The 13,666-nt window shown below is 40.4% G+C and overlaps 1 protein-coding gene across 2 annotated transcripts in view; it reads left to right on the forward strand.

Moving 5' to 3' along the window:
* The window catches only part of GLIS3 (GLIS family zinc finger 3), a 488,814-nt gene extending 478,954 nt beyond the window's left edge, over positions 1-9,860 (forward strand). For both annotated transcript variants that reach the window (XM_025360354.1, XM_025360355.1), the window contains 2 exons: positions 4,523-4,705; positions 5,605-9,860. In XM_025360354.1, coding sequence (XP_025216139.1) covers positions 4,523-4,705; positions 5,605-5,741 — 320 coding nt within the window. In that variant the 3' untranslated portion in view covers positions 5,742-9,860. The remainder of the gene's footprint in view (positions 1-4,522; positions 4,706-5,604) is intronic.
* The last annotated feature ends 3,806 nt before the right edge of the window (positions 9,861-13,666 follow it).

A 13,666-nucleotide genomic window follows, 5' to 3' on the forward strand; every position in this document is an offset into this window, starting at 1 on the left:
CTCAAATATTCTTATATTTTAAAAAAAAGTTTGTTTTTAGAAGGGGAAAAAAAAACTTCCCAAAACTGAGAGGAGGAAGAATGATTCTCATTGACCTTTGGAAACTGCAGTTTAGGTAGAATACATTTATCTGCAAGTTCCTCCCCTCCTCCATGAAGGCAAAATAACTTTTAAAGTAGAGGGGTGATTCTGTAATTAAATGTATAGTAAAAACTAATATTTATTGCCAACTTATATTTATGTATATGTTCTTATGCTATTACAAATGCATGTGTTCTCACTCCAACTATATTATCAGTCCTCAAAGACAAGGATGTTGTCTTATATTTCTTTGGTTTCGGCAATAGCACCCTAACCAGCACTTGATAGCCACTTTTGACTGACGGACAGATTGGCTGACCTTGCCACCACTCTCGGGTTTTATGCCCACAAAATGTGTTAACATCTTGCCTCATTTTGCTTTGGGTCCGAGAAGTAGTGTTCTTTCCAAATTTGCTACATGAAATCCAACCGCTGGAATACAGGAGCCATTCATCAGAAAACGAGTTAGGCCTTCTCTGGGTTTGTGTGTGTGGTAAGACCCTAACGGAATTACAAAAAAAAAAAAAAAAATTGTTAGTTTTGTGAAAATAGCACTGGGAAGAGAATATGTGAAAACTCTTTGAGTGACCGCAACCATCCACACCAGTGTATTTGGCATCTCTAGTAACTGGCTACTTGGAGGGAGAGATTTAATAAAGAGGATTTTCTTTTCTTGAGTTGGCTGTTAGAGTGATAAAACATGCTTGTGGGGCCATTCTGGTTTTGACAGTTTCCTGTGACAGCCAAGACACCCACAGGCAGGAATGAGAGTCTACTCTGCCCTCCTCACTCAGATCCAGACTAGGAGATGAAGCCCAGAATGTTGGATTTGATACTTAACTTTCCCAGGTGTATTTTGCCACATCACAAACCTTTTATACTCATATATATCACAACACTTGAATATAGACTGAAGCATGTGACACTTCTGTTCCCTCTTAGAAATAGGAGAGAAGATAGGAAAGGGAGAATAAATTGGTTTTCACAAAAGGTCAGTGAAAGTCTCTATCATTGTCCCTGAATGATTAATGTCCCTATTTGTGAAGTTGTGGGAGTTTAGTGAAAAAATATCTTCTTTTCTTGGAAGGGTGATATTATACTGAGGAGGGCTATCAGGAAATTTATGGGTGACAAATATGAGGAGAGCTTGCATAAGGGTATAGATAGCAAATATTGTCTCTTTTGCTCAGGAGACATTACATTCTAGTAGACCAGCCATGGTGGTTTATGATAACGTTTTCCTCCTCATGGGTATGCCATATTTGCCGGTACCTGGCCTCCAGGTACCAAAGTCAAGATCAGGCCAAGGAACTACCGAAACCATACATCTCCACATTCCAGTTTCCCTCAAACCACTCAGACATGTTGCTGTTTGGAGCCCCCAGTAGGGTGAATGAAGAAATTAGTCTGTGTGTCAATTAGCACAGGATTGAGGAGCCATGAGCAAGAAGAGGTATACAGCTTAGGTGTTCAAAAGGCCAAAACTGTTCAAGATTCCCCCTGGAAACAGGGGGTGTGCCACCTACCTGCTGCTTTGTCCTTTCTTAGATTGGTTATTGTTAAATAACTTCCTTGTTATTTTTGGAAATTTTATTTCCCTCAATAAACTTTTATTTTTAAGAACTACATTGTCATTATAAAATAATTTTATTTTTTATTTAGCGAACATATATACTATGTAATTTATATTATTAAATTATATATTACATAAATGTTAATTATAAAATTATATTACATAATATGTAAATATTAACTCATTTAATCCTTATAACTCAGTATGATGTAATTACTATCATCAACCTCATTTTATAAATTGGAAAACTGAGGCACCGAGAAGCTAAGTAATTTGCCAAGACTACACAGTTGGTAAGTAGTTGAGCTAGGATTTGAACCCCAGAATCCAGAGTACTTGCTCTTCACTATTGCTAAAATTCAGAAAAAATATAAAGGCCAAAAAAAAAAAAATACCCAAAGACAACTATAGATATGGTAACTTGCCATCTTTATTCTGTAACATAGGCATCCATACAACTGATCCTAGGCTTCATATTCAATTTTGTATCTTGCTTTTTGAAACATAAACCTTATAATGGTCTTTCCATGTTGTTAAAAGCTCATTATAAATATTGTTTTAATACCTATTTAAAATTCCCATCACATAAATGTACCACTGTTTGCTTAGACATTGCCTTGTGGTTGGCCATTTTGACTCTTCAGTTTTCTATTTTGATCACTAGCACTGCAACCACTGTCCCTGTGCAGAATTTCTTAATGTTCTTCAGAATATATTTTCAGGATACTTTATCAGAAGTGAATTTCCTTAATCTAATAGCCTGAACACTTTTAGGGTTCTAAATACAGGTTGTCAAACTGTTTTCCAAAAGGCTTGTACACTCTTGCAGTGTCAACAACACTACATAGAAATGCCTTCTTCATTGACACTTCAGCATTGAGAATGATTTTTAGAAATCTTTGCCAATGTGATAGGTAGAATGTGACATTTTATCATTGTTTTGATTTGTGTTTCTTTGTGGGCTTGAGAGTTTACAGTTTGCTCATGTTGGATGATCAATTATATGAGTATTTATGAGTGGTCTGTTTGGGTCCTTTGCCTGCCTGTCTATTGAAACCATGCCTTTGGGGATCAAAAGGAAAAGAGACAATAGTTTTCCATTCTTTCTTCTTCTGGCCTGATGTGGAATTTCCTTAGGTATTTTCCTTGTCTATACTAACAACAAGCATTTAATCTTCTTCCAAACCTTATGTGGATTTTTCTGTTGATTCTATATAAAGTGCACTCTAGTCTGCTTATAAAGGATATTATCATTTTGTTTTCCACTATGAATGTGCCCTATCCATAAATCTGCATTTGATCTATCTTGGATCACAGACTCCTAGAGGGCCAGTATGTGTCTTTATGGACAGTTAAGCACACATTCTTTGGCAATATTCATAACAACCATAGAATAGGCCTCCCAGCGTCCCAGCAAGGGTGATCTGAGCAGTTACACAGTCTACATTGTGGGTCCTAATGGGAAATGAGAAGGGTTGAGAGCATAGTACGTTGGATGTATCAGTTCACCCTGGTTTTACTTAAAGAGAGCTGAGAAGAAACTCAAATAGCACCTCCCCTCTCTTTTGATAGGTGGTTCATTTCTTTAATAAGGGATGAAGCTTTCCAGTCTCAAGAAGAAGCAGTTCTAGTAGAGGAAGGCACACAGGATTAAGGGTCCAAAGTCAATGGGTTTGTTCTGCGTTCTCCATTATTTAGTGTTTGTGGAAAAAATCCCGGGGTACTTTCTCTATTAATCCCTTTTTTTCATCAAAACCAGAATAGTGATATCAATAATAACTGACATTTATAAAGTACTTTAAAACGTTACAGATGGACTTCCTTATCCAATGACTCACTTAATCTTCACAATAGCCTGCTGAAGTAGACAATGACATTCACATTTTACAGTTGAGGAGACAGACACAATGAAATGTAGAGAGTTAACAGCAGAGCCACAACTCTCCCTCCAATAAAGTATGGAACTAAGATTTCATTATTATATTTTCAAAAGCATATTACGCTCCAAGAAAATAATCTGTTGACTTAAATGTATTATGAGGCAAGGAGAAAGAAGAAAAAAGTAAGCCAGCCATCATGAAAGGAGTGGAGGATCATAGAAAAGAACCACATAGGACCCCAAGGAAAACTACATTGAATGGAAAAAAATTGAAAGGAATAGATGAAATAAAATTATCAAAAGGTTGATGATTATTTTCAAATATTACTCTTTTCTCATATTTTTCCTTTTTTGGAGTTTTATTTGTATTTCATTTTTATTTTCTAACATTTTCATAACATTATTCACTTCCAGTTTTTCCATTTACTGCAAAGATCAACAATAGTAATAGTTAAGTACATCCAACTATGGAATACTGTCTACCTAGCCAGGATAATAAGATCTAAATGTGCATGTATTTCTCTATTGGAAAGACAGATAGATGGATGCATTTTTAAGTGGGTCTTTTTAAGAGCATTCTGCAAGATTTTAACCAGTGTGTAAACAGAAGAAAATATAGGATAAAGGAAGTTAAAGAAGATGCATTTAAATGTCAGTGGGAGAATCTGGGGTAGAAACCTCCCCTGAAGGTCAGGCCTTCAATGTCCAGGACTCTTCAGAGAGTCTAGGGAAGGTAAGAAGGCTTCCCACTTCAGATACTAAAGCACATAATAAAAATGTTACACACTAACCAGCTTGGAAATCCCTCTAAGGTAGAAGAGCTTCAGCCCAACAGTGCATTCCAAATGTTTGCTTGGAAGATTTTACAAGTGGCCTTAAGAGTTAAAGGCATTTGTCATATGAAGCCAGGCTGAGTGAGGTTCTAGCTGGGTTGGAATGATCTGTGGAACTTGTGCCTATAGGAGCTCAATGCCATGCTTGTATTTCAGGATTTTATGGGCAGCTGCAGACATTCTGCCCCCCACATTATCCCGATTCCCAGAGAACTGTGCCGCCTGTCAGCTCCTGCAGTGTGGTGCCTTCCTTTGAGGACTGCCTGGTCCCTACATCCATGGGCCAGTCCGGTTTTGATGTTTTCCACAGAGCCTTCTCGACTCACTCGGGCATTACAGGTGTGTTGGTTGTCTGTGACTTAGAAAATCCTGTGAACTGACAGGAGAGACCAGGTGGGCTGCCTGTGACTGACCTGGGCTGGACTTGACCAAGCACGTGACCGCATCAAATCCTGTTGAATGACCCCTGAAATGTCTCATATCTTCACCTTCCTCTTCAGCCCTCCTTCAGCCCCTCTTCTTCCACCGCCCTGGTGCAGGAGCCATCATGTCTCTCCCAGACTATGGCCATAACCTTCTAGTAAGTCTCCCTGACCTGATTCCTTATCTTTACCATTCTTCCCTCCCTACTACTATGAACATTGCCTCCCCAAAATGAAGGATAAAATATGCCTCTTTTCTGCTCAAATATATTAAATAGTTTCCAATTGCCTAGAGAATAAATTCGGTTCTCCAGCATTGCATTCAAAGCCCCCATGAGTTAGGCCTGATCCAGCTCTCCACACCTGCCCACACACATTTTTCCCTACATACTCTTCACCTGAGCTTTGCCAGCACCCTTGACCCCACATGCCTCTCCCTCTCTGTCTTTGCTCTTTGTTTCCTCCTTCCGGAATGTTCTTTCCATATTTCTTCATCTGTGAGAATTCCATTCTCTTTATGACTCAACTTTAACACCATCTCTTTTCTGAGGCCACCCCCAGCCTTCCCTGGAACACTTTTCTTTTACTTCTTCTCAGCCTGTCTTTTGTGTGGTCATATTTTAGCCAGCTGCCTGCAAGTCGGCCTCCTCCCTCACTAAGGTCGTGGAAAACAGAGACTCACTGTAGGGCCCAGGGTGGCGTGGTTGCCTCCTTAGCTCCCAGTCCTCACTTGCTGAGCTGCATTACTGGAATGCACTTCCAGTGGGTGTGGCATGGGGCAGGAGTTGCTGACTTACTGTGTTCTTTCTCTTCCAGTGTATGATTTACCTTCGAGTTCCTCGAGCCTTTTTGGGGAGTCTCTCCGCGGTGGGGCTGAAGACGCCACCTTCTTGCAGATCAGCGCTGTGGACCGCTGTCCCAGCCAGCTCTCCTCTGTCTACACCGAAGGCTAAAAGCTCTCTTGGCCACTCCTGCACACCCAGGACCTTGATGTTGCTTGCTACCTTTTGTTTTCGTACTCTCACAGACTGCATGAGGAAGGATGTCAGCCCCATCAGCGGGACCTGCAGAGTTACTGATGTTCTTTCGGAAGGCAGGACTGAATGGCAGAGTTAGCTTTGCAGGAATCATTGCAGTTGCTCCTTTTTCTCTCTGGGTTTCCTGGACTAGGTGACCAGCAGGACTATCTTTTCAAAGGGAATTTAGAGCCTCACTCTACTGGATACCTGTTACTTCCTGGCTGTCAACACTTAAAGGACACCAATGAAATGATGTGCATGTGAAAATGTAGTATGGGGATGACCCTGTCTGAAAACTCCAAACAGGGAAAAAGACCTCAATTACCAGAGGCATAGTGACCTGCCTCACCTAATCCTCGCCCTCACTGCTCCTGATGCAAAGCCAGGCACAACAAGGGAAATCCATGTCCAAAGCATAGTGTGGTCTCAACTCTTAGAAACTCCCTGGGTTTCCCTTTTCTCTTAGCCGCATGCTAACCAGTTGCTTCTCGGTGTTTCTTCAGTAGCAGAGTAAGGTTTTATATGCCAGCAGCCTATCTTTGTTTTTGCATTTTAAAGACTTGTTATTTATACGTACTTTAAAATGAAAAAAAAATATGTAAATGTCTGTTCTTTGGATGGAAATCATTATTATTGTAATCACCCCAGCTATAGACATTTTGCACAGCTGTGGTTCCACCTGGCCCCACCTCTGGCATGTTAGTTTTGCAGTTAGCAAAGGCTACCTGAGGGAAATGGAGTGGGCACCTCCCGCACCAACAGTCCTGTAGCTGGAACCTTCCTGGGTTGACTGTTTAGTGACTCCACCTCAAAGACTTTGTTCAAAGAAAAACACTGTTTGACTGGTTTACCCATTGCCTCCACTCTGGTGCTGTGCCCAGAGAAGTGCCAGATGTGAGAACCGGGACAGACTGAGTCGTGTGCCGGCTTCCCTTGGAAAACCAAACCTAGTGATGCTTGACTTCCAGTGCACAGATTTTACTAACGTTTTTCAGGATATCCACTCATCTGTCTGTCTCTTCCCTATACTTCTCTCCACCCTCCTTTTGCATCCCTCTTACCCTCTTCCTGACTGTCATTCAGGTACCACCCCCCACCCCCCGCCGCCATTGTCTGATCATCTTGGGAAGGAAGAGGTGACAGTTCTCAAAAAGTCTACAGAAAGAAGCAATTCTTTTTCTGAGTTCCAGGTTTGAAGGCCTGGAATTTTCCCAGAGCATTTGGTCGAAAATATCAAGCCTAAATAGGAAGTCATTTTCTGTGACACCTCTTGCAGATCCCAAGTCCTAGGGCATCAGCTATAAAAATTGGCCAGTCCCAAAGATACAGTAAGTTCTAACATTCTGGTACAATCATATTTCAAGTATTTTTTCTCACTTTTTAAAAATGTTTTTCTGAACAAAAGTGAAACAATGCCATTTGTCAAACTGAGATCATTACAATCTTCAACAAGACAACTAAAACAGCTTGATGTTAGATGGGATTCTGTGACAGTTTGTATATTGACAGGTCCTTCCAGTCTCCCTCCACAGTCCCACAATCAGAAGTATTCTACCTGATTCCAGAGTTCATTCCAGCATGTAGTAGAATGAGGTGAATGAGGAACCAAATATGGGTTTCGTTTTCACAGTGCACTTGGTCAATCTAGTTTCTCTGAGTAGTGGACTATATTCTAAGAAAAGCTTTCATGTAGACGTCAAAGTCTGCAAAAGAGGTGAGTTAGCCACTTTAGAAAAACCAGCTCTGCTTTACAAAAGATGCACATCAGGCTTCCTTTACAAGTGAACTCCAAGGCTGCTTGTAAAGTACCACCCTTCTTGCAGCTTTGTGGGTCGTGTCACTTGGCCTAAGCAAGTGGCCTAACGTATGCATGCTCACAGCTGGTAGCATCCCTCATGCGTCCTTTGTCATACTCTGGAAAGACAGAAAAACTCTGCTATCTTCAGAGAGACCATCTATTCATACTTAAATAGGGAAGCCTTTACAAGGAACTCAAAGTACATTTCATTTCATTTGTACAATGAGAAAAAAGATGAAAAGGCAAGGTTGTTATTGCAGTTGACATTGTCAGTCCTGCCTTTTGGCTTTATGTAATTTAAAGTAGAAAGGGGGAAGGAGGACAAAACAGAAGCTGAACTTTAGAAACCATGGACATTACCTCCCTCTTTAAGAGGAGCTGCTTGTGAACCAGGCTCCAGTCTTCCGGTGGCCTCTCACAGTAGCCCTGCCCCTTTCTTACCTCACGGGGGCTAGAGGGACTCTATAGAGGGCCTAAGCAGTAGAGGCACCTGCAGCCCTCCTTCCTCAGCAGGAAATCATTGTGGAGCCCCTGAGGGACATTTGCATCTCAGAGAGAGCGTGCAGGCAGCAGGACCCAGTGCAGCCCTGCTTCCTGCACCATGGGTCTTTCCTGATAGCTGCAGGCTCGAGATTGTGGCCTCAGGATAGGACACGTTCAGATGCCTTCCAGACTACACACTATGCTTAGATTCTAGAGTCTTTCCTGACCTTAAAATTTGTCCCTTGTTTACTTTCACACTGCAGAAGATTTATATATACTTTCATCAGTATTTTTGCAGTAGTACAAGTGGAAGCTTAGAAAAAATCATTCCCTTTCATGTCCTGGTTTTTTAAGTCTTAATATGCAGCCATTTTCATAAACATCCAAACAGAGATTGTCATTCCCCTTAAAAACAGAAACAAAACAAAAAACTAGTGCTTGTGAAAACACACAGCACAAAGACAATTATCCTATTGCATTAAAAAAAATCAGTCTGCCTAGAGATAGTTCACTGGCTGCATTGTCTTAATTCCCTAACGAAACTGCATCAAAGTGTCAGTTATAATTTAGCCTCTGATCAGCTGTTAAATATTATTTAAATATTTACTGGTCCTGTGGGGTATCTCCCAGTACCCACGTCTCCCTCAAATTACATAAGCGATAATAAAGTAGAAAAAAATAAGGTCTTTAGTAGATCACAGCAGAGTTACCACTGATAACAGAGTGTTGGCTTTGTTCAGTTGTTTCTAAATTACCAGCCATCAAGCACAGTAGCACCCTAAAACCAATTTTGAGCAAGGATAAATTCAACTCCCTCATCCGAGAACCCTGACTTTCCGGTTGCCTTGAAGTATTGGGAATAGTGACTGTACATGTTCAGTTTAATTATTCGGTATTTTATTTGACTCTCTTGGCCATGTCATTTTATAGAAGCATTTTTAAATAGCACTTTTTGTTAGTGGTATGGAATTTCTGCGGTAACTTTTTTTTTTTTTTTTTTGTGCAAAAGAAAAAGAAAAAAAAAAAAAAAAAAAAAAAACACTCATTGGAGAAATAGTGAGTGTAAAAAAGAAGAGATTTATTTTGTACAGACAGCAAAGTATCCTGTGTAATGTTGCTGACATAAAGCACTTTGGGGGAAAAAAGTGGAAATCTGTTTTCCATAAATCACACAGACTCTTGTACATGGTTATATACACTCACGTAGAGAAATGAACTGCATATATCATACTGGATATGGGGCCGATTTTACTCTAGAGGCACATCTGGTGCTTATTGTCATAAATCTTTTAAAGAATTAGGTACACTTTTTTTCTATTAATATGTATAGTTTTGTGATTTGTCACAGTTATGTTTCATATAATCATAAGTTATTTTGTCTTGTTCATGAAGTCCTTTTTTTATGTCAAAAGTAAAATGAAGGGATTGTGCACTTGGTACAGAATAAAACTGGAAATAGAGGAGACACCCTCCTGCCTAAAAGCCTCCTTCAGCCTGTCGCTTTAAAACACGATGGCAACCATCATTGTTTGTTTGTTTGATTATTTTGTTTTGTTTTACCATCAGCCTCCTACATACTGGGAATGGTAATTAAAATTAAAGGCAGATGATGGGGGAGGGAATGTTCAAGTTTGCTTTGGGCCAGAGCTGCAGCCTGGATTTAATTATAGATATGAGGACGAAATGGCAGTAAAAATGAATGTCTCCCTGAATCCTTTACATGTTGGGAGTGTCCATAAATAAAACATGAAGTTTTATTTCATCAGATTTAATTAAAGCTTTTATACATGTTTTATTGGTTATTCTATTAATCCGCTTCACAAACTGGATAAATGTGTGCTAGGATTTGGGGTTTATTTGTGCCTTTTCAAAGTAGCGCTACATCATGCTTCAGAAATGCCTCTAGTGCTTGGTACTCCCAGTGCTGGGGTTTCAGCAAACTGACATTTGGAGGAGGGGGTCTTTTCAGCCCTGTTTTCCCAAAACCATTCAGAGAAAGACACAAGCATCAGCTTCCCATGATCTGATACCCTGATCATATAATCTGATTCCCTGGAGAAAGGGGCAGGTACCATTTCCTTGGTTTCCTCATCCTGTCCACTGTGCATGCTTTATAATACCACCTGCCCCATTGACTGTGATGAGCTTTCTTTCTCAGCTCCCATCTGTCGGGGGATGGTGTCAGAATTTTCTCACACCTGGTTTACCTGCTAGCCAAGCATGTGAATCCAGAAGAGATCACATTTCAAGGACCAATCTTAGAAAGGTGACTGTTTCCTTGCTACTTTTTTTTTTTTAAGACTTCAGAATTATTTTAAGAGAAGATACAAAGTGGAAGGGACGAAGGTCATGTCTGGTCCCTGAAGGTCAGAGAGCAGGCACCATTAGGTCCAGGATTGTGGAGGTAGAAATAGTGCTGATAACATACAAAGAGCTCCTCAGCTTCCTAAAAGGAGGTGGCTGGTGGGAATGTGATTTTGTTCAGCCTCTTCCAAGAAAAATTTGGCATTAAGTGGTAGAGTTGAAAGTCTGCATAGCCTACAGCCCAGCAATTCCACTACTTTTGAAAGACTCTTAAATCAATGATGGCCCAAGTACGAGATGTTTATGGCAGTGTTATTCACCATAGCCCCAAACAAGAAATGATCCAACTGTCCACTAACAGTAAAATGAACAAACGAAACTTGCCTAAGTAACATAGTGAAATGCCATGGAAGTGACAACAGAGGAAATGACAGGACGATAGCCACACACAACTCAGAGTCGAGTCTCACAAATTTGAGAGAAAGAAACAGATGCAAAGGCAAATATACAGTGTTATTCTGTTTATATACAGTTTGAAAACAGGCAAAACTCACAGAGTTTAGGTGGTAGAAGTACAAAGAACAGCAAGGAAAATGTCACAAAGGCTCATAGCTCTAGTGGAGGAGAAAGAACACATGGAAGACTTCTGGGTGCTGATTGATGGACAATGTTTTATTTCTTGACTCAAGTGTGAGTTTATACAAGTGTTTGATTTATGATTAGTTAACTGTGCATATATATCTTACAGTTTTTAGTTCAAATAATAGTGAGAGGCAACTCTTACATTTCCTATTCGAGGGCTCTGCAAACTTTTTCTACAAAGGGCCAGATAGTACACATTTTAGGCTTTGAGGGCTATGTGGTCTCGTGTCTCAGCTACTCAACTCTGCCACTGTAGTTCAAGAACAGCCGTATATATTATGCAAACAAATGGATGTGGCTGTGTTCCAATAAAACTTTATTTACAAACACAAATTTGAATTTCATCTAATTTTCAGATATTTGTGAAATACTCTTTTGATTTTTTTCAACTCTATACAGAAGTGAAAAAAAAATTCTCAACAGGCTGTACAAAAATACAAAACTCAACTAAAAAGGCAGCAGGCAGGATTTGGCCCATGGGCCATAGTTTGCTGACCCTGGTCAGTTGAAAGGGTATTCTCCAAAGTCCTTCCCAGAAATATCCACTAATAGAAAACCATGGATAGGAGCCCCTGTGCTTATTCTTCTGCTACGTTGGGTCCTATTCCTAGAGGGAATTCATGAATTCTATTGATTAAACTTTTCTTTGTTTAGATCCTGGGTTCTGCTCCCTGGGATACAGATGAATGCTTAGAGCCTGCAGTGCCATTCGACTTTATCTCTGGATTTAAAGTTTTTAATAAAAAGAACTGGGCATAGAGAAATCTGTGAGAATTGGAAAATGAGCACCCATTCTTTCCAAGCTAACCAAATATTTGCTGGATCTTGGCAGCCACCACCAACCTTTTTCCTCTGAAATGCTGAGAGGTTGTAAGTAATGGGAGACTTCATTTTTCTTGGGCCACAGCTCTTGTGAGAAGCCAAAGCTGCCTCTCAAAACCTGCAGAGTTCTCACGGAAAAGAGTCAAGGGTTTTATATTCAATGACTCCACTGACAAGTGACCATAGAGGAGTCAGGGGGCCCTGACGGTGCTAACAGTGTGTCCCCTCCAAGCCACAGGAAGGCAGCTAAACACCCTAAACCGCTCCCTGGACCCTGGTTTCCCATAATGCATAGCTCTCTAATTCCCAAACCTAGGGATTTTTCATCCCTGATGGCGTGCCCATTGGCTACTCACACAGGAGAGAATGAGACTGAATTCACATGGCACGAGTGTATGCCCCTCTTTGTGTCTCTAGCCTGCGATGACATTACTAGTTTCAAAAATAATGGTTATTCATGAGTCCTGGGTCATTGATTGGATATTAGCTTAGACTAAATCCTCTTCAGCATGTCTCCCTGGTTGTTTCATGTGCTTGAGTTTGTGTATTGTATATGGTTCTGTTATTAAAGCTGCCAAGAGTGTAGAATTTTTGGTAAAAATAACCTAAATCACATGAAGTTTAAGCCAAGAAAAGCTTGGAGGACATCTGGTCCAAGCTCATCATTTTTCAGAGGAGGAAATAGATTATTTCATTCATTCACTCATCATTCATTTGTTCCTTTGCTCACTCATTCACCATTGTTTCATGCCTACTATGTGTCAGATAAACAGGGGAGAATTGACTGTTATCCTCACAGAGCTAAAGGGGATCACAAGAATCATCCGCCTGAGAATATTGCCTGAGGCTTGTTAAAAATGCACATTCTGGAGCTGCTACTGAATGCGCACCACCAAGATACTGAGTTGGAATTTCAGTGAAATGGAGTCATCTGCATTTTTAATAAACTCTCCAGGTGATTATTTATACGAACTAAAGTTGCAAACTGAGGCTGACCACATTTGATACAGCAGAAGAAGCAGGCAATTTAACAGGGCCACACTGTATAATAAGGGTTCAGTAGAAGAGGAGCTCCTAATTCCTGTCTGGGGAGATAGGAGAGCAGGGTCAGAGTTCCCTGAAGGAAGGGGAGCAAGAATGCCTGAGCTTGTCCTGAAACGTAAGTGGAACTTCAAGAAGCAAAGAAGCAGAGGAAAGGTAGAACAGGTAGAGAACACAGCATGTGCAGAGCTGCCAAGAGAAGGAAAGCCACCCAGCAGGCTAGTTGGAGGGTTGGAGGTAATCCCATCTCTGTCTCCTCTGAGTAATATTTCCACGACCCACTGGCCTTAGGTCACAGTCCTTCCTATGTAGGCCTGCTGAGCTTAAAGCATTGTTTCCCAAACCAGCAGGGACTTGTATATTACCAGTTACTCTGCACAAAGGGTTTCACAATCACATTAATTTGGGAAATGGCCAGTTAAAGTTACATAGGTGTCTTTGCTTCAGGACCTCTCATATCCTTTACTGTGCCAATGTGCATTGTAACTCTCCAAGAGGGAATCAGAGGATGCTGTGTGTTGACCAGGGAGCCCTATTTCCAAAAAGCACCTTGTTAGTAACATGGAAAGAGTTGAGCAATTCCTAAAAATAGTTAAACATAATTACAATATGATTCAGCAATTCTACTCTTAATTCTAAAGAATTGAAAGGAAGGACTCAGATACAAGTACATCAGTGTTCATAGGAGCATTATTCACAATATCCAAAAAGTGGAAATAACCTAAATGCCAAGGAACAGATGAGTGCATAAAAAAATATGATATATACA

This window comes from Theropithecus gelada, chromosome 15 (assembly GCF_003255815.1).
Source record: "Theropithecus gelada isolate Dixy chromosome 15, Tgel_1.0, whole genome shotgun sequence".
Classification (NCBI taxonomy): domain Eukaryota; kingdom Metazoa; phylum Chordata; class Mammalia; order Primates; family Cercopithecidae; genus Theropithecus; species Theropithecus gelada.